Below are 21,707 nucleotides of genomic sequence, written 5' to 3'. Positions count from 1 at the left end.
GCGCCGCCTCCCACAGGGCAGTGGACCCTGACAAACCCAAAGCCAGCAGCAGGCTGTGGGGCCAGGGGGTGGAAGAGGTAAGCATCCAGTCCATGACCTGGCATTATGATAATACCAAAGCAGCATCACATGCATTCTTGCATGGGCTGTTTAGTTCATTAATTTGTTTGGGGAAAATAATATCAATAAAATCCCACTGGATTATGTGCTGTTTCCGGATGTAGTTTCATAGATTGGCAGCCAGTAAGATGTGTACAGCCTATATTGCCTTAATTGCTCAGTCTAGCATTTTTTGAAGCATCTATTCTTCCCAGAAGTGGGCTTTACTTTGCCTTTATGTTACTTTCCTCCAAGACAGCCACTACAAATTCCACAAAGAAAGTCTTCCCCTTGGTCTCAAAGATTTCTTCCTCCAAAGAACACACATTGTCAGGGTTCTAAAGCTCGTTAGACCCCGCTGGGGGCAGAGAAAAGAACAGGGTGGAAGGAATGAGAGAACTCCTAAGTCTTCCTTTCTGCTGGCTTTGTCTCACAGCATATTGTACACTCTAGTTCAACCTTCAAGCTTTTTTCATGACTTAAATATTTCTAACGGCTCTCTTTGGGATGAATTTTCTGGTGTTTTGTATTGTGCAAGGTCACACTGCTGCTTCTTAGTTGTCAGGGAACTTGTACAAGCCCTTTTGTCTCACTCCAATACCCATCTGGCTATTTGTTTCATCCCTCTGCAAAAATTTGCTGAAATTGTATCACAGGTTCCAAAGCTAGTAAGGGAGTCCTGGCACCTACAGAAATTGTTCACACTACAATCACCTACTGTCCTTGAAATATTAGACAGAAAGGAGAATAAAGGCAGGAAGGTAAAGTAATAAAGTAATGAAAGAGAAGAGTCAGGTAGTATTTGCTTCATCCTAAATATATTTAGTGTTACTTTACTGCTTTTTATTAAAAGGCAACACCATTTTGATGTAAGAATAAGGTTACTCCCCTGCTACTTCCTTATTATTCAGAGTCTATATTATCAGAGGTTGAATCTAGCTGGAATTAGGCAACTATTCTTACACAATGAACAACCCATAATTTGAACAGCTCTCATAATACATTGTGTTTTGACGACTTTATTGACAAGGCTGTGAATACACAAGGAACAAGACAAACAGCATGCAGTTACTTTATTCCACTTAATCGTAGTACAGATACTCTTCACTGTGGCTTTCAGAAGTCACTGAGCAATTCTCACTGCAATGAGCTTGTTCAGGGAGCAAATCTACCCAAAAAAGGAACCACTTTTTTGATGCTAACATACTAAGTCTGATCTGCTTTATTGTATTGGTATGTGCATTTTGTGCATGCACAGGTAATGACATAAAATCAAAGTCTTTTCATGTAAAACAAATAATTCTATATTGTTGCACTGTTTGGGGCTTTTCTGTAAATGACCACAAATAGAAACCACCTCTTTGATATATATCTTTAGTATACTTGGTCAGGGCTATATAGAATGAAACCCACTTGGTGCAGGGAAAATAGAAGAGTACTTATAATTCAGACTGGAAATGTATACTAACCTTTACCCAACATTGTAAAAAATTAGTAAAAAATATTTTCTTGTTAGTTTTCTCTAGTATATTTACTTCTGTGGTTTTTAAAATTGTAAATACAATGGCACAATGTATCTTCAGCTGATGTACTGAACAGCAGTTTTATAATCACAGTTAATGTATTTTTAATATAAATTAAACCAATTTCTCTTTGAGAACAACCTTCTAAATAACAACAGAGTGAGCCTCTAACAGAAATCAAAAGCAGCAAATAATGTGATTGACAAGACACTGGATTCTTTTTGTACTAAGAATATTTTACAATTCTCACTTCAATCACTTTGTTGATATTTTGTTATGTCTACAGAAACCTCAAAAGGTAAGTCTTCATTGCACTGCTTCATTTATTTATTCTACTTCCTCAAATCTCGAGACCAACGTTTTCTTCACATCAGCTACAATAACTCAAACTATTTAATAATTAACAGATATTTTAACATTCAGTGTAGACATAAATTATATGCCACAATAAAAACCCCAAACAACAAACACCAAAACCAACCCACCCAGAAGAAAGGAAAACCAAATCCTCCCTCCCACCATTCTTCCTCCCCTTCTTTCCCTCCCCCCACCAAGTTTTCTTGGTTTAGTTGGCTGACTGCTTCTTCCTGGAGGTAGATCAGCTTCCAGACTGGAAGCTTCTGAGTGTGTGAAAGCCTGAGTCACTGCCTTTCAATTACAACTGCTTATGATCCGACAAGCTGCTCCAAAGAGTTACCAATAACCTACCATAGAAGCAACCCAAATATGATACAACACACACATTATGAATGAAAAGCCGGAAAGACTGGGATAACACAACTAAGTGCTACTTTACTGTTCCGGCACTGCTGCAGAGTGAAAGGTCTAATTAAATTTACCCACAACTGCATTAGTTACTCCAGTAGCCTTGTCTTTCTCTCAATAACTCCCTATTTTTGGCCCATACATTGCCCTCCTTGGTTCCCAGAACAGATTACTAAACTTTTCTTCATCTGGAGATAAGAAATCACAACAACATACTGTACACACACAGACTGATTCCTAAGTAAGAGCAGTTAGTGCAGGACTGACAACTTCCTATGTGTTTTTAATAAAGACAACAAGCATTCAAGCCTACCCAAATGTATCATCCTGGCATGTTTTCATCATTGACATCAGTGGGAAAAACTTTGTTTATAGACAATTAACATTAATTGCATCTTTCTAATATAACCTGCAGTTTCTGTTTTCTTTCAGGATTGCTTCAACTTTGTCCTTAGAATACGACAAGTTGTTCTCAGTGACAGCACAAAGAGATTTAAAACACATGAGGCTAACAAGCTGCACACATATATATAGTATATATGCAGTTAACTCTCTGGCTTCACAAGTAGAGGAATTAAAAAATAACAAAAACAACCTTCACGTTTCCCTATGATAAAAACTCACTTCCCAAGTGGCATTTGACTCCAGCAAATTCTCTTCCCTTGTGTCCACTTTATCAGTTGTTGAATTTTTTTTTTTTTAAACCAGCAATAATTCCAAATATAGTCAGAAAAGCATGAGTCATGTTACAATACTAAGAGAGGAAATGCATGTCATCACACAAAAAACAATGCAACTGGTGTGTCTATACTCTATTGGCCACATTTGCCCATCTCAGCCATTATGAAAACATGTTTGTACACAGGCAAAAATGCATGTTTGCACACAGGTATCAAATGATGGGAAAGCAACCATAGGTGTCTGTATTTTCCCACTCATATCACACTCTAGGCTATGTGAAAATTTCCAAATATTATAACATACTAGTGTATTATTTCATATTTTATCACTGTTAAATATGACCTTAAAAGGCTAAATTAGAAAAAGGCTGAGGGACTTGCCATCACCATCAATTCCACTGCTGGTTGTGTTGCAGCCTGCAGTGCCAGGACTGCAGTGGTTTGAGAGTGATCTTATCATCACATAATTTAGGACACAGCATTTAGGACCCTGACCCAGCTTCTCAAGACTTAGCCCAGGAGCTCAGCTTTCTGTGCTGTACACAGAGAGAGTCCCAGAAACAAGAACAGCCTCAGATGTAAAAAGTTTGCTACATCAGCTTCCTGCAAGAAAAAAACCTCCATAGCACCACAGGATATATAATACAATAGTTGGAAGAGCTATAATTATCAGAACTTTTGTTTTCCTATAGCAGACTTAATGACTGATTTTCTCCCGATTGTAATGAAGGCTCATGGCCTGGCAGCCTGGATGGTAAGTAGGTGGTCTCAATCACTCACTTGACATTCCTCCTTAATTCACATTGAAGTGATCAATTCTGGCACCAAACAGGGCCTACGCAGAATTTGGGTTCATTAAAATCAGGAAAATAATCCATGGAGCCCAGACTCCAGTAGCTGCCTATCCCAGAATGAAATTAAATTATCTGTCACCTAGTCACATAAAAATCTAGATATATTACACCAGTGTAGAAGCACCTCTAAGAACACGGTATACTACCCTAATGTAGACCCCACTCTGATAACATGGCCAGAAGTGATGAATGCTTCTGGATTAAATATTTTCTACTAAAATAATGTAAATAAATAGCTAAATAACTTCTTTTTATGCTCTGCTGTTTAGTAAATCTGAGTTGTCTGAGCAGTCCAAATAGGCCAACTCGAAACTCATCCCTGCTAAGTGCCCCAGACATTAGGCCACAGGCAAGATGTGTCTTTGCTTGTCTGCGTGGAAACACAAATATGCATCCTGGGATGAGCTGAGACCTGGTTTCAAAAGCAGAGGTAGAGAATACTTCTCTGCTTCTCTGACTACTTTATTCCCTGGTAGCAAAGATGCTTCTGGAAGAGTTTGAGAGGCAAGTCTATATTGCCATGAGCCTTGAGGAAGAGCTAAGCACATGTCTCCTAGGTGACTGTTACCATCACTTTTCAGGAGCTGCTTTCTTGAACAAAAAGCTGAACTACATACCTGCATCCCAAAATTCTTCCCAATCTTTGACCTCAGGGGAAGGAGGCACCTTATGCAAGTGCCTGGGGAGGTTGGAGTTCAAACACTTCACTTGATCCAGTACTTAACTTCAGAAGCCTTCCTGCTTTGCCAGCAAGTATTTTTTATGCACTTTGGAAATGCTTAAATGTCTCTTCTGAGTCCAAGGCACCTAACGTTGCACTCTGGGCCAGAGGAACCAGCTTTCATAGAATCATAGAATGGTTCGGAAGTGACCTTTAAGATCCTCTAGTTCCAGCCCCCTGCATGAGCAGGAAGACCGTCCACTAGACCAGGTTGTGCAAAGCCCCAGCCAAGCTGGCCTTGAATACTTCTGGGGAGGGAGCATCCACAGCTCCTTTGGGCAACCTGTTCCAGTCTTACCACCCTAATAGTGATGGATTTCTTCCAAATGGCTAACCTAAATATACCCTCTTCCAGCTTAAAACCATTACCCTTCATCCTATCACTACACATCCTGGTAAAATGCCCCTTCCCTGCTTTCCTGTAGACTCCCTTCAGGTTCTGGAAGGCTGCAATGAGGTCACTGTGGAGCCTTCTCTCCTCTAGGCTGAACAACCCCAGCTCTCTCAGCCTGTCTTCATAGCAGAGGTGCTCCAGCCCTCTGATCATCTTCGTGGTCCTCCTCTGGACTCGCTCTGTCCTCTGGATTCTGAACTCCTCCGGACTCTGTCCTTCTTTTGTTGAGGGCTCCAGAACTGGACACAGTACTACAGGTGGGGTCTCACAATTGCAGAGTGAAGTGCAGCTGCAGTTTTCACTCTCCCAGCCCTCAGCCTGCACATCAGACTCTAGCATATCCAGATGCCTTTGGGGTGGGTGACAGGCTATTCCTAGTCAGAGTCTGGAAAGAAGTTATCTGTTCTTTGTAAAATGCAACCATTGTACATTTTGGGGTCAGAGAGAAGGGCCCATGTACATTTAAGAAGAGTTTTCTGCAGATAATGTGTGCTTCCACAAAAGCAGAACAGTTGCTTTTTGTCTTCAGGAAAGCGAAGTCTATTGTAGCAGTCAACTTCTCAGAAAGACAACTCCAGAGACTCTAAAAGTATTTTTTTACTGTTCAATATGATTAACTGGCCCCGGGCAGTTTGGAAAAGAAAACAAAAACAACAAAAAAAAGAGAGCGTAGAGACAGTGCAATGAAAGGATATTTGGCTAGAGTCAAATGGATAACTATTATTAGCAGAGCTACTAAAGGACTATATCCAAGCATGGCTGCTGGATTTTTTCTCTGTTTATTGTTTTGCCCATCTTAATAAGACAGCTACTTCATTTTCATTCCTTTCTGTTATTCTAGATTTGACCTATATGTATTTCAGGCTTATGTACTTCAGTTCCCATATTTATAAATGGGAACTTTGTTTGGTATGCATAGTTAGATGAAGTGTCAGGCCACTTCAATTTTTTTCCTCTTAGGAAAGGTTAGCTAAATTCTCAGATGAGAAATTTAAGCAAAATCTGAAGTTAATATCTGTATGTCCAAACAATTCTATGTGCATCTGAAATGCTGCACATTAAGATTTTACACTACATAGTAGAAATACTGGATTAAGTTTGTCTCATGTTCATTATTACTGCATTACTCTTACTTTCATATTAGAATGTATAGTTAATAAAGCAGAATCAGTGAAAAACTATTTAATAAAGTGTTGTTGGCTGGATTGTCGCATCCAGAGGGTAGTGGTCAATGGCTCTAAGTCTGGATGCAGAACACTGATAAGTGGTGTCCCTGAGGGGTCTGTACTGGGACCAGTGTTGTTTAGTATCTTCATTAATGATACTGACAGGGGCATCGAGAGCACCCTCAGCAAGTTTGCTGATGACACCAAGCTGGGTAGTGAAGTCAATATGCCAGAGGGACAGGATGCCATCCAGAAGGACTTGGACAAGCTGGAGAAGTGGGCCCAGGTGAACCTTACGAGGTTCAACAAGGCCAAGTGCAGAGTCCAAAGATATGAATACAGGCTGAGGGAGAACACACTTCAGAGCAGCAATGTAGAAAAAGACGTGGGAGTACTAGTGGACCAGAAGCTGGACATGAGCCACCAATGTGCAACTGCAGCCCAGAAGGCCAACTGCATCCTAGGCTGTATCAAAGGAAGTGTGGCCAGCAGATCAAGAGAGGTGATTCTGACCCTCTACTCTGCTCTGGTGAGACCTCACCTGGAATAATGTGTCCAGCTCTGGAGCGCCCAACACAAGAAGGAGGTGGACCTGTTGGAAGGTGCTCAGAGGAGAGCAATGAAAATGATCTGAGGGCTGGAGCATCCCTTTTTTGAGGGCAGGCTTAGGGATCTGGGGTTGTTCAGCCTGAAGAAGAGAAGGCTCCAGGGTGACCTCATAGAAGCCTTCCAATACCTGAAGGGGGCCTACAGGAAAGCTGGGGTGGGACTTTTTACAAGTAGCGAGAAGACATGGGGTAATGATTTTAAACTGAAAGAGGAGAGATTGAGGTTAGAGATCAGGAGGAAATGCTTTAGTATGAGGGTAGTGAGACACTGGAACAGGCTGCCCAGAGAAGCTGTGGAAGCTCAATCCCTGGAAGTGTTCAAGGCCAGGCTGGATGGGGCTTGGAGCAACCTGATCTAGTGGGAGGTGTCCCTGCCCATGCAGGGGGGTTGGAACTGGATGATCTTTAAGGTCCCTTCCAACGTAAACCATTCTATGATTCTATGGTTGTGCCTTTCTTCAGTTAGCTATCACCATTCTCCTCAAATAGAAAATGTAAATAAGGATACAAGCATGTAAACATTTGAGTCACACACCCTCTGTTGCAATGATAGTTACTAACCATCTAGGACACACTAGTTGACTGGCGATAAGATATGCCACTTGCTTCTGCCTCAGACAGGTGTTTTACAGATTTAACACAAGACTTTTTTATTGTCTGTTCTTTAGAAATAACAAACCATATTAACCAAGGAGATCTGAGTGATTTCCTATCTGAAATTAAGGAAGAATTACTAACTTGGAAGCAGGATTCAAAGGGCAAAATAAATCAGGAGTAAGGCAAGAGAATTCCACCAGGGCTGTGCATAACTTCCAAGCCCTTCACCCTATCTACCAGTAATTTGAAAGGGACAAAAGAATCCGTGACGTTCATAATGTGTGACATTCAACCATGCAGATGCCATTCAGTTATACACAAAATGTCTTTGCTCGTTTCGTACTCAAAGAGTCTGTGTTGATCTTACTTCTTTGCCTGTGTAATTCCTCTTTTAAGTCCTTAATAATATGCAGGTCTTAATAGTTTTAAAGAATATGCAACTGCAGGAGTAAATAAAACAGTTCTCTGAAGATCCTGAAATGCTATCCAGGGACTAATTCAAAGTAACAATTACTAACACTTACAATATTGAGTTTATCTGGTAATTCAGAACTCCCAGCATAATTTTGAAGTGTTGAAAATGCCCACATAGCTTATGTTGACTCCACTAGCTGCCTTTTGTATTTTCCACTTTCAGAAAAATGAGTGTAGCATAAGCAGGAAGAACATTATCACATTTTTCTTTACAGGGACACACACTCACACTCAGCTAATATAGACAAAAGGTATCATTAATCCCATGTAATTCACAGTAATTTATTTATATTATCATTTTATCAGTGCCTTAGGAAGGGGGTATGTTCATATAACAATTTAGCACAGATACATGTCAGTCTTTCACCTTAAGGTTTATAAATAAAAGTCCCTCTCTGTTATCTTTTTTAACATAAATGAGAACTAAGGCTGAGACAGTTCTCTGATGTCCTTGACTAATTTGAATGGGAACAGTACAGCCCATTTATTTACACAAAAATTAAGCTTATCAACTTGCTTTCTTGCACTGTACAGGGTCTGAAATCCTAACATAGCACAGTATCACAAGGCCAAAGATCACTATGTGAAAAAGAAGTCCTAAACTTTAAAACTGCTAATGGAAATGTCCTAAGTGAAGCAGATAACATGTGTTGGTATGCAAGTGCATGGCTGCGCCGATGAGAATCCAGCCTGTGTCCCGTCTGCATTTTGGCATGGTCACCATGGAAATGGGAACTGGCCTGCACAGAGCCTAACAAAGGAAACCTTTAAATGAAAATAACAACACTGGATAGAGACTGCCCAAGATTTCTGCTGGGAAAAATTACTTCCTTTTTTTCATCTGAAGATGCAGAAACTCCCTTTCACCTGCATTAAAACCTAAAGGAAAGTATTTTATTCATATTTAGCCATTTCAACATTAAGCTATTATATTGGCAGTTTCAGTTATTAGCCCTTATGAAAATACATTACATGAAGTACATGCAAACCCCACTTTCATTCGTTCAAAATTAACAATCGTGAAGAAAGACCACAATGAATAACACTTATATAGTGACTAAGAAACACAATAAAACCGAAGAGTATTAATCCTTTCACTTCTTTGACTTCTTAAATGAAAATTCTGTCTCACGGAATCAAAAAAACAAAGAACAATTTAAAAATTGTTCCAGAGCCAGACAGCACACAGTTAAAACTTGTTGGTAAGGTCTCATGTTGACTTTGCCCAATTATGCACAAATAAATATTAACTGTTAGTGTGTTTAGGAGTGCTAAGGTAACACTCTGTATGCTTTCTAAAATAAACAACATTTGTACAAAATACAAGTCCTGTAATGCAGTATGAATGAAGCCTTACTTCAATGTTTAATGCTGTGAAAGGCAAAATTCCAAAAATAATATATAATGACCTTACTACCTAAGAAACTCTCTTAAAGTAGGAAAAACTAGATACAGCTTTAGCTTAAGAATGGTTTATATTTGGTCCTGATTTCAAATAATCTGCCAGATTTTAGAATGATTTTTAACATTAACATTACTCACAGATAAGATAATAAAACAGCGAGGTAACAAAATATGATCACAAAGAGGAAGGCAGAAATTTAGATGGGCTTTACAGCTTCTAAGTTGGTATGTGTGCATGTGTGTTACAATCATACACTGCATTTTCATCTGTACTTCTGCCTTCATTTATTGCACCGAATGTGCAATTTTGACTTGTGACTCAGTTATCAGTCCCTGCTGATTATATTATTTTAACCTACTGAATTAGCAGCCTCCTTGTGGATTCATCTCTATGTACCTTGACCAAAAACATATGAGTATTTACAAGTGACAGAGAATTTATTTTTCAACACTCAAGTGGAACAAGAGATCATCCTTAGCCCAACTAATAAAAAAAAAAAAATAAAAAAAGAGAGAAAAAAAATATTAAGGTCAAAAGATTTACTTACCACTTTCAGATATCTAATGTTACAGCTAAAACCTTATTTTTTCAGAATATGTAGCACATTCAAAATACAATTTCCATTTACTTCATTCACAGCAACTTTGCATGTCAAGTTTTACTTCCACAGGCAGCTCAAACCAGAGGAAGTGCTGGCTGCCAGTGAAAGGGACCTTTCCAGCTTCCCTCCCTCCTCTGGCCGTGAGTTCTGACTGTCCCCTAAGCCAGCACTAAGAAATAAATTGCTTAAGAGAACAGGATCAGTTTAGCTCATCTCCAGAACCAACCTGGCCCAAAAAAGGGAAAAAATTACTCAGGCAAGTGAATCCCTGACCTGTGTCCCAGACTAAGCCCCTGTGGTAGGACAGGGGAGAACTGGTGGGAATGTACAATCTGTACTGGACAAAGTGTCCCTGCAGCATCTGCCCGACATTCAGGTCACCTTAACCAGATCATGAAAATACAGCTTCAGTTTTGAGAGCCCCTGGCTGAGCAAAGAGAAAGGGAGGAACACAAAAGCTCCAATCACGTGTCAAAGATTTGATTTAAATGACTCGCCTGAAATTGCATTCAGCTTTTGTGACAAAAAAGAAGAGAAAGAATCCAGTTTTCCAAGGGGAAAAAAGTATCCTTTTCTGTTCATCCTACTTCTCTTTCTCATTCACAGAGCACCTTCTAATTTCAGAACTAAGCAAGGCAGGAGTTACATTACCTTCCCCTGTCAACAGGCAGTGATAGTAGCAAATCTGTGCACATGGACCAAGGGACTGTGTGATGCACTGATGCGCAGAAAAGTCAAGTCCACTTTACCAACTTATTTCTGGAACTTCCTAACTTTAAAATCTCATTTTATAACAACCTTCATTCCAGTTTAAACAGAAGTAATCTGAAGAAAAAGACTATGTTAGTGGGGTCATCTTGTATCCCTCTATAAAGTTCTACAGTCCACTGCCAACAAGGTCCCCGGGATAAGTTTTTCATCAGCTAAGGGCAGATATGTACCAAACAGAAAACACTTGGCAATTCTGGATTCTACCCAACATTTGACAGAAACCTCCTCTCAGGGCAGCTTTCTCCTCCAGGCTGCCTGGGTCACACGGGGTGTCTTGAGGACTTGCAGGCCTCAAGTCATACACCTGCAGCCCAAAAGACATAATACTTATTTAGCTGTGATTTTTCACTTCGGAGTTAAAAAGGGGGGTGTGCTTCACAGAGTGAGGATTTGAAGAACATATCAGAGTTATATCATTCATGTCTTTGGTTGCTGGAAGAAGATGCATAATGGGCTTGAATATGAAAGCTTGCTTAGACAGTAGAGATGAGGCCACACTACATTTGGTTTTCTCCACTTGGCACTGCCCTCCAACAGCACTGATGTACTTCATTAATGGAAATAACTAACATTTTGGGGGAAAATCACATAAAAGAGAACAAAGAGACATGAAGAATAAAAAACAGAGCTTATGTAGCACTAAAACTGCAAGAATTAGAGAAAAACACAACCCAAGTTGTCAACAACCTGTCCTTGAGACATAAGCCTGCAAGACAGATGAAAGGGATGGAAAGGAGTACTCCCCACAACTTATCTTGGCTATAGCCTTGAGCACAAGGTAGAAAACACTGACTAACTGGATGCACCATATTAACATCTAATCAGCATATTAATTTACTATGAGCATACTAAAATACCCTCCCATAGGCTGGAGGGACCCCTGCTAACAAGCCCCCTACTCTTTGAGTGTGCATAGTAAAATTTTTAAGCACTGGCACTTGAAATGAAATTGAAGAACTAGTTAAAACAATCATGTATACAAGTGATAAAATATGTAAGAGATAAAGTAACTTTACATGTTGCTGTGTATAAAAGTAGCCCTTGTCTTTTGGGAAGCTGATCTAGCTTTGTGGAATACCACCCTGCTCCCTTTTCTGTGCAGAACTGGATATTAAAACAAGTATCTCAACTCTTTGTGTGGACTGGCTTCTTGCACACCAGGTAATAGATCCCACTTCCTGGACAACACCATCTCTTGAGATGTGATGCTGAAGTGAATTATTCTTATAAAAGGGAGAACAACCTGATTCCCCCAGAGTCCAGCAATCAGCTAATGAATTACGGACAATAAGCAGACCAGGATCCAGTACCAAACTGGAAAGCAGAGTGCCTCTAACAACAACAGATATTGCTGTAAATGTATCAAATAATGTGTAAACACAACAGTTTCTATGCTTGCAGATGTAGACCTAGAACTCACAGAAACAGCTACACCCCACTACAACTCCAATAGTAGAGAAAGTCTGACAGAGCTTCACACCAAGGTTGGAATTTATGTTAGAATCAAGCTGATAAAAATAGATTTATTCCCAGAGGAATGCCATTTTCCAAAGATTTTTTACTTGGCCAAATTTAGGTATATTTTTGAGACAATGCAAACAGTTCCTTCCTGCCCAATTTCAAATATCTCATCTGAAGCACAAGGGCACTAGAGTTTTCCAAAGAAAATGTTACCAGAATTGAGCCCAGGAAAGCTACTGTATTTTCCACTGGTCTCACTCTCAGAAACAGCTGGGCTATTTTGGCCTTGATTTTTAGGAACAAGCTAAGGAAAAACTTGTGTGCTTAAAATGTAAATTTGAAGAACAAGATGTGGCAAGTCTATAAGCATCTAAGAGCAGTGTGTTACAAGAGAAAGCATTAGGCTTTATTGTACAGGTTGCCTGACTAAGTCCTGCACTTATGGTTATTCCTCTTAACATAATCTGTTTCTGTGTGCTATATACTTTTTGGTCAACAAGTAACAAGATTGGTAGCAAAGTCATATTATCAAAATGGTAGTTCTGTTGCATTTTTAGTCCTTTTTTCTTGTAGCATCTACAAAGCCTTAGTAATGTGCCAAACACACAAGTACACACCAACAATGAATAACCCACACCTTTGCTAACCATTGTATTACTCTTATCTGAATCTGGAGACACAAGAAAGCAATACATCTATGCATTCCATTTAATACAGATGAAAATGAATGTACTGACAAAAAATCAAGTTTAAAATAAACCTGAAGTATTGACTATCTCAGCTAAGCTAGCTCAATTAAATTCAAGGATGCCACCTTTGAAAGTGAAACAGTTCATTAGAATTCAATTAGTTTGAAAAATATTACGGGAGACCTGTTACAGTACTGCCACATCTGAGGGAAAATGCTCCCATCCTTAAACTTCCTTTTCCCTCCTACCTCTACAAGATCAGAAAGGCCTAAGTGAGTAGTCAGCAATTACATCCACTAACTTCAAATGTCACAATACATCCAAAATAAAAATTGTGACAGCTTTCAACTGTATAAATGAAGACAAATCATAGACAGTGCCAGAACAAGGCAGACCTATCCCACTTCTGTCAGTGTTTTTGTCAGAGACTCCTCCTATCACAATCAGTCCTTATCTTCTGCTTTCAGCACTGCTCTACGAACCTTCGCATGTCCTAAGACTCCATGAATTACAGATGTTAATGGTCATGTTGTGCAGTGACAGTAACCAGGAGAACAATGGATGTGGTTAAGCAAAAGTGCAGAGTGAATGTTTTGCTCATTGATATTTTATTATTTATTATTTTAATAGAAATTTACTAGATTGTCTGTATACTGTATATCTCATCACAGGTTAATATTTTTGTATTTGATTTCATACCCTGCAGCCGCACATTCCACTGTGGCATTTGCTATAGTTACTGAAAGAACAAGTCGGAACAGCTCATCAGTGAAAAATCATTTTTATGCTGCTTCTTCAGTGACTTGCTAATTAGAGAGTATATAGCAATATTCAAACTCCGAAAGTGCTTGGGAATTTGCTCGTGGCAAGTGACTATGATGGCTTATAGTTCCCAGGAAAATACATGTAATGGTAATTTAGTCAGCCAAGAGAAGGGAAGGAGAAGATGGTTCAAGTTTCCCTCTCCGTTTCCAAGGAGTCACATCTGCCCAACAGAGTGGGAACAGATCTAGAGGACTCCTGCAAATTAGGAACAGTGTTCACAATAAAGACGATAATTAAAAACTCATAATCACCATATAACCATAAATTCACACATCAAACTGCACCCATTCCCTCCCCGCCCAGCGTACACACACACTCCATTTTACGGAAAGGTGAACTCCATGCCAATCCAGGAGTTTAGGGGTTTAACCTGCTTTGAAAACGCCGCCGATGCATCGCCCTTCACACAGACACAGCCACGCACGCTTCGGGCCCAGAGACCGAAGAAGCGCTCGCAGCCGCGTACCCACCGCCCGCCCCTGCCCCCTCCCCGCCGGCCGCAGCCGGGCCGCCCCCCGCAACTCCCGCCCCGCACCGGAGGGGAGAGCGACCCAGAGGGAGCCGGGAGACCTTCCCGGAGAGAGCGAGGAGATCGACCCAGAGAGAACGCAGAGATCTTCCGGGAGGGAGCGGGGAGACGTACCCAGAGCGAGGAGCAGCGGCGGCAGCGCGGCGGCCGCGGAGCCCATGGCGCGATGCGGTGCGGAGGCCGGAGCGGTGCCGCTCCCGAGCTGGCCTCTTCCCAGAGCGGCACTGAGCGCCACCTGCTCCTCGCCGCCCCGAAATACCCCTCCTCCTCCTCCTCCTCCTCCTCCCCCTCCCCCAGCCCTCCACGCCCCCTGCACGCCGCGGGAGCGGGGCGGCCGGAGGCAGCACGTCCCCCGTCCCGTCACCCCCCGGCCGTGCTCCTCTGCAGGGTCCCGGCAGTCTCCTGCCTCTCGGTTTTCTCCCAGTTTCAATCCCTTCATCCCGCGTACCCTGAGACAATTCTTTGGAGGGGTGGGAATGCCTCTTTCCTAGTCGGAAAAATGCAGAGTCGTGGTGGATTTATGTGACAGTGTCGAGTGGCTGTCTTCCTCTAGCGTTAAATTGCACGTTTAATGACGCTGAGCCTGCACCTTCTCCTTTAAATGAAATTCCTGCAGAATATGTCCTCAGCTCTGCAGGAATGCAACAGGATCCAGGAACCTTGCCACAAAACTGATCTGAAGTTGGCGGTGATGGTGAGGCAGTACTGCCTATGCAAAGTACTGCCTATGACAGCTGCCAGGCCAATATCCAGGCAGACAATGTGAATTGAAGCCTGTAAAAATTAGGACATGAGGATTTCAACTTGCTAGAAAATCAGAAGTGCCAAGTGCACGGTACCTGTGTGCTGTGCAGCTTTCAGCCTAACTAGCCTCATCAGCATTGTTGGACTACTTTATATTCAGAGTATTAGGGAAGCACTCATTTTCTCCATCCCACAGTTCTGGTAAATATTAAAATCTGTGGCATTATCTTTTCATATTGGATGTATTCTATTTTGTAACTATTTCTGCTGAATAATTTTCAACTTCTTGGCATTATCATAGCGATGAAAAAGACAGTTTGCCTGGAAAATTGGAATAGAAATGCTTCCTTTCCCCTTCTCAGCATCTAGGTCATGATCCTTTGTGTTTGGCAGAGACCACTGTATTTCATAGAATTGTAGAAGGGTTTGGATTGGAAGGGACTTCAAAGATTACCTAGTTCCAACTGCTGCCACAGCAGCCACACCTTCCACTAGACCAGGTTGCTCAAAGCCCCATCCAGCTTGGTCTTGAACACTTTCAGGGAAGGAGCATCCAAAACTACTCCAGGCAATCTAGGCCAGTGGCTCTGCACCCCTTCTCCCCCCTCACAGTGAAGAATTTATTCCCAGTGTCTAACCTAAATCTACCCTCTTCCAGCTTAAAACCATTACCCCTTGTCCTATCATTACATGCCCTGTAACCTATCGGACCCCTTCAGGTACTGGAAGGCTGCTATAAGGTCTCATGCATTAGTGCTATAAAAGTAGCACTTAGATTCTTACTTCTTTTTAACATTCTGAATCTGAATTGTAAATTAAAATGAAGGGCCTGTCGACAGGTAGGATTGTTCTAAGGGTATCTCTTTGGATATTTGTTCTTCATGACATAGTGTAGTTTAAGAAAGCTCCACCAGGACATGAAGTTCATTGATGGAAGTACAGCAGGAGCCTGTCTCTGTACAATTTACATTGATTTCTTCTGTGGATTTATTCTTTTAGGACCCACAGATGTGTTACTCATCCCAATGCATGAACTTGCACATGAACTCCCTGTTTGTGAGCACTTCCCAAGGCACTGTCATTTCCGAGCTCTCAAACCTTTGGTCAATGAATTACTAGAAATGACTCATGTGTCTCTCAGTGCATTCCCTGGGTTTTCTCTTCGTGGCGTCACAGAAGCCCTGCACACACTTCAAGGTGCAGCTACGGAAGGCTGAAACATCAGCTTCACAGCTTCAGTACAAAGTGCTATCCAGTGTGATCCAGAGTGCAGCTCCAGCTGCTTATCTTCCTGTCTGTGCTGAGTGTAAAAATAAGCATGCAGCTCTGGACAAGGAGGAAAATCTACACTTCCACAAGGAAGAAGAACACTAATTAATTGATACTAATGAAAGGACAACAGCAACAGCAAAAAAACCACCTCACAGCACAGAGAAAAAAAAGGTTTCTTAATAGATTAAATAAACCTGGAATCTCCCTCTGCCCCACCCTAACTAACCACCACAGTAAGATTTCTCAGTTTCCTAAGAAACAATGTCTTTGATTCAGTTGCATCATTGTAATTATAAATACACCCTAAGGATACGAAACTTTCTTCCTCATCCAGACACAATGTTGAAAAAGAGTTTCTCACACACAAAGGCTCTCTCCCAGGGTATTGCTTTTCAGACCAATATTAGTCTGTATCTACAAAGAATAGGTCATAGGAGAATAAATACTGTGAGAATTATTGTATTATTTAACAGCATTCCCTTGTATGAATACTTCAGTTTTAAAAGGATTATTAGGCATTTTTTTTAAAACAAGCCCCTCATATAATCCTGAACTGCATATTGCATATTATAGAAATCCAGATTTTCTATATTGTGCAGTATTTTACCTTTTTGACTCTCTTCTGCTATTTTATACATATTACAATTATTCAGAAAAATTCCTCTTTATTATAGTTCACCTACAATGATTAAAAAAAATAAATTTAGAGAGCAGTTTGGTTAATGCTCTTTATCTTTGCAATTGAAAACAGGGGCCTGATACACACCCTTTGCTCTACATGTTTTTATTGTTTAAGGATGTGTTTTACAGCACTCTGTAGCATCCACTTGTCAGTGATCACAGGGACACTTGCCAAAAATGCTGTATCTGCCTGAGCTGGTTTGCAAAGTTTGCAAGCTTGGTTCTATGCAAATATTTATTACTTGCACTTCAGAAGACATTATTTTGTTGGTAAGGGCCAAATGAGCTTGCTTCATGATAAGGATTGTGGGAAGCAAGCAACTTGATCAGTTTCACTACAAAAAGGTTGCTATAAGAAAGAAGGTTTGCTTTCAAGAAAAATGAAAGGGTGCAGGGGAGCTGGGCAAAAATACTTGATTTTGGAAAGATACTCTAGTGTAAGCATACTTAATAATCCATTTTATTGTGGGATTTTGCAACCAATGTGTGCTATTCTAGCTTTTTAATGTAACAACAAAATGTGCAATTAATGCCAGCCTTCTCATAAAAATATTTCGGTATTTTCCTTTTTGTCACCAGTGAGGGGTGGCCACAGACTCAGAGTTTCTGTGGTATGCAAAACTGAGGTGTGTTTTGTTAATGTATTTCTGGGAAGGGCTCTTATAAAGGTGATGTAATTTGCCCACAGGGAGGCCAAGGTGTACAGCTCCAAATCACTCCTTCAGTGTGATTTGTCTGAAGATGTTAGAGGGAAGGGCTACCAAATCTCAAGTTTTTTTGGCAGACGTTTGATGTCTGCAACACAAGTGTTATGTGAAAGAAAAAAACAATAAACTGATATTTATTTATTTATTTATTTATATATGCAGGAAATGTTAAAATTAGCTGTGAGGATGTAGTTTAGACATTAGTAATAATTCAGTTTCAGTATTAAACTGGAAAAGGTAAAAAAAACCCCCACAAACGAGATTTGGGGAATTATTTAGGCAATGACCAAAGAATAAACCAGCACTTCACTATGCTACTGAGCAAAACACAGATTCTCAACAGTTTATCCATTTTGGCTCAATCATCTCAAAATACTACGTAGAACTAGAAAAAGTTGAAACACAATAAGGAAGGTGGCGAATGACCTCAATAGAAAGACTAATTAAATAAATCAGGACTGCTTTTAAAAGGATATAGTAAATATGTACTAAAAGGGGCATGAATCAGGCTAAAGGGATCGGTTGTACTCTGTCTTTTATAATACAGGGGGAGAGTTGTCTGATTAAGCTAACACATTGTGAGATCAGCATGAACAGGAGACAATCCTTCTCCCAGATCACAGTGCTGTAGGAAGGCTGATGTTTGAAGTTAACCTGTGCTCCCAGTCAAGGTCAGGGATGGGAAATACACCAAGGTTTGTTAAACACATTGAAACTTCCCCAGCCTATGAAGACCTTGATCTGCCAAAAAGGCTGGGGCTGGAAGAGTGCTTAAGAGAAGCTGGTGGCCTGCATGCTTTTATCTTATCCTTTTCCCGTGGTATCTGCTTTGGCTGACATACTTGGTACTGCATAGACCTTTGGTCTGATGCAGTATTGGTTCTTTTGTGTTATTCTGCGATTGGGACAATTTAGTTTTGTATTTAATTGATTTAATTATAATAAGACAGATTGTATAAAGATTGGTTATTTTTAATGTTTACCTTATTCTATTATTTAATTCCAAGTCACTACTGAGTAGGACATGCTTGATCTGACTTTAATAGATATATTTCTGTATTCTTAGTATTGTATTATTAACAAGATAGCTGCTTGTCCCTGCTGGAAATCTTCACAGAGTGCAGAAGATTAATGACAGCTAAAAATACTCTGTAGTCTTGCTTCCCTTTGAAAGTCTCTGCATGCAAAGTGTGGACAGTTAATTCAGGCAGGAAGACTCCCTCTGGAGGTTTCAGAAATACCTGTGCCGCTGACTTGTTGGGAAAAACAGTCACATATGTCACAAGGACTAGTGTGTCAGACACCTGAGGTAACGTGGAATATGTAGGCTAATGTGCAAAGTAATATGTCAAGCCCCCTCCCCAGACACACACAGATGCACGCCCCGTGTGAGGCAAACCAAGACCCATGGCTAGTGCCTGTGTCTGAGCTTACTGTTCACAGTTGAAAAGTGACAAGGTAGAGGAGTTTGAGGTTGCCTGTTCTTTCTGTCTCACTCTTTGGCTGTGCTTTTTAACCAAATTAATTCTGGACTCAATCTCCACTTTGTCTACCTGTGCATTCCCAACTCCACTTCTTTTGGTGGCACTAGTACTTACACAAGAGTGTAAGGAGCCAGTCAGGGGTTGGTGTGGCTGAAAACCAGTATACACACACAGACAGACACAAAGTAAAATGCAGATGGGTTACAAAAGCAGACAAAGGGTAGATTGGTTTAAAATAATTGGAGTTGCCTCAATACCTCCCATCTCAAACACTCTGAAAACTATCCAAATCAACTTTGAGAAGCTGGTTTCCTTAAATGGGGATCAAGAGTAACCTACCTTGTTACACAAGCTATCCCAGAGTAAAAATTTTAAATGAAGTAACCTGTTTTCCACAAAACCTGTTAAAGGTGAACAGGAAAGTGCTAATAGAGATGACAAGACTCAACACAGACCATGGCAGCATGTTTGAAAGCCAGATGGGTCAGCACGCATTTAATTTCTTTACCAGGTAACATGAAACTTGGAGGGACTAAATGGGATTGAATATAAAAGAAGTGACAATTTTAGGGAGAAAACACACTAGGTGTACGTAGTTTAATGCTCCTATTCACTACAGGCAAGGACAACTATGCCAGTGTTCTGATCGCATGAACAGTCCTTCAGGAATCACATTCATGTCCTTTCAAGTGAAGCTCTCCTCTGAAAAATAAATATTAAATTGATATTTAAGACAGATCTCAAACCTTCAAAAGGAATATAATGTGGGTGTCATATCCCCAGCAATAGGTATATCACTTTCCAGTCTTGCTCCTACCTCCAACTCTAGATGTACCAGCACACAATCACACATTACAAACTGTTTTAACCAAACTGTGTCTGACCTAGCACAGAGTATATGCATTTATTTCCTGATTCTTTCCTTGTGCCTGCCATTGGGCACTTACACTAATTGAAAATAAGGTAACCAGTAAATAGATACTGCCATTCACCTGTGATCTTCAAAAATGTGGCCATGTATGAGAGACTGCTAATGCAGCCCACATTGACTCCACTGACCACCACTCTTTGGGCCCGAGTGTCCAGCCAGTGCTTGACCCAACAGATCATGTGCTCATCCAGGCCATGAGCAGCCAGGCTTTTTATGAGAGTTCTATGGGGAACTGTGTCAAATGCTTTTTGGAGGTCCAGATAGACAAGAACCACAGCCTTTCCCTCATCCAACAGTTGAGTCATCAGGTCATAGAGGGAGATCAGGTTGATCAGGCAGGACCTGCCTTTCATAAACCCATGCTGACTGGGCCTGATCCCCTGGTTGTCCACTGTATGTCTTCTAATGACACTCAAGATGATCTGCTTCATGACCTTCCCTGGTACCAAGGTCAGACTGACAAGTCTATACTTTTCCAAATCCGCCTTTCTTATAGCTGGGTGTTACATTTGCTACCCGCCAGTCCATTGGGACCTCCTCAGTTAGCCAGGACTTCAGGTAAATAATGTAAAGTGGCCTGGCAATCACATCTGCCAACTCTTTCAGCAGCCTTGGCTGTAGCCCATCCTGTTCCATAGACTTGTGTGTGTCTGAGTGGTGTAGTAGGTCTTTGACCACTTCTTTAATTGTGATGACCTCATTCTGCATCCCCTCCCTGTCTCCTAGCTCATGTGACTTTGGTAGGCATTATTTAGCAAACCTGACTCCCTTAACAATTCCCACTTTATCACACTGAATTTTAAATTCATTAGGTGAAATTAATTTAAGACTTAATACATTACTTTGTTTTTGTTGCTTGTTTGTTTCATTTAGTTGTGGTTTTGGTTGTTTGTTTGTTTTTCCTTTTCTTAGATTCTTTGCAGCTTAAACATACTATGCTAATAAAAAATAATGCTAAATAAAAACATAAAAAATTTTGGTATACATGTAACTGCTTAATTGGACCTATTCTCGACAGATCATTAGCTACATTATTTACCATTGGCATGACTTAAAGGTGAATTATCAGACAGGTGGGTAAGTGATAGAATGTGGTAAAGGGCTCAAGGGCTGACTAGCTGACTGGCTGTACAAAAGTTTTCATTACCAGATTGCAGAAATATTACTCATCTTATGAGAAAAATTCTCTTGGGGGTGCAAACAGGCCAGTCCTTCATAACTGGAATGAGACCTGAAGGGGCTTTGCACGAAGGGACATATTATGTTGCAGCAGTATATTACAAGACTGATACTGCTCTTTAAATATACTCGCTAATGTCTGTTTTCTGAGCACAACAGGCATGTTTCTAAATACTGGAAACGTATGACATAAAGGAGGCCAGAGATCGTGAATTTATTTTGACAGATCCCTCAAATAAAGGGAAAAAGCAACTCAGTAGTTTTTGAGGCTTCTGAGAGTTTAAAAACCTACATCAATAATATTATCAGATTATTATTATTTTTTTAAAATATCTTTTTTTTTTTCCTGGATAACAGGGTAGTGGGAAGTTCTGGCTGAACTGTGGAAGTTTTAGAAATGTAATAGCATTTGTTGTGGCGTAGTGTCAAATGATTGATACCTGATCATTATGTTATGTCAGCGAGGTTTTATGCACTGGCAAACAAGAAAGTGAACTATTAATGACTATTCACTGGGGCCATGAGATGAGAATACTCAGCAAGATTT

General features: G+C 40.6%; 1 protein-coding gene across 1 annotated transcript in view; it reads right to left on the bottom strand.

Annotated features, from left to right (window-relative positions):
• ITGA2 (integrin subunit alpha 2) overlaps nucleotides 1–14,361 on the bottom strand; it is a 68,002-nt gene extending 53,641 nt beyond the window's left edge. Inside the window, exon 1 of the mRNA XM_051642394.1 lies at nucleotides 14,277–14,361. Within this exon, the coding sequence (XP_051498354.1) occupies nucleotides 14,277–14,322 (46 nt within the window). The 5' untranslated portion in view covers nucleotides 14,323–14,361. The remainder of the gene's footprint in view (nucleotides 1–14,276) is intronic.
• Between the last annotated feature and the right edge of the window lie 7,346 nt (nucleotides 14,362–21,707).

This window comes from Apus apus, chromosome Z (assembly GCF_020740795.1).
Source record: "Apus apus isolate bApuApu2 chromosome Z, bApuApu2.pri.cur, whole genome shotgun sequence".
Taxonomy (NCBI): domain Eukaryota; kingdom Metazoa; phylum Chordata; class Aves; order Apodiformes; family Apodidae; genus Apus; species Apus apus.
The sequence above is the reverse complement of the archived record's forward strand: the minus strand, read 5'-3'. Positions and strand labels throughout refer to the sequence as shown.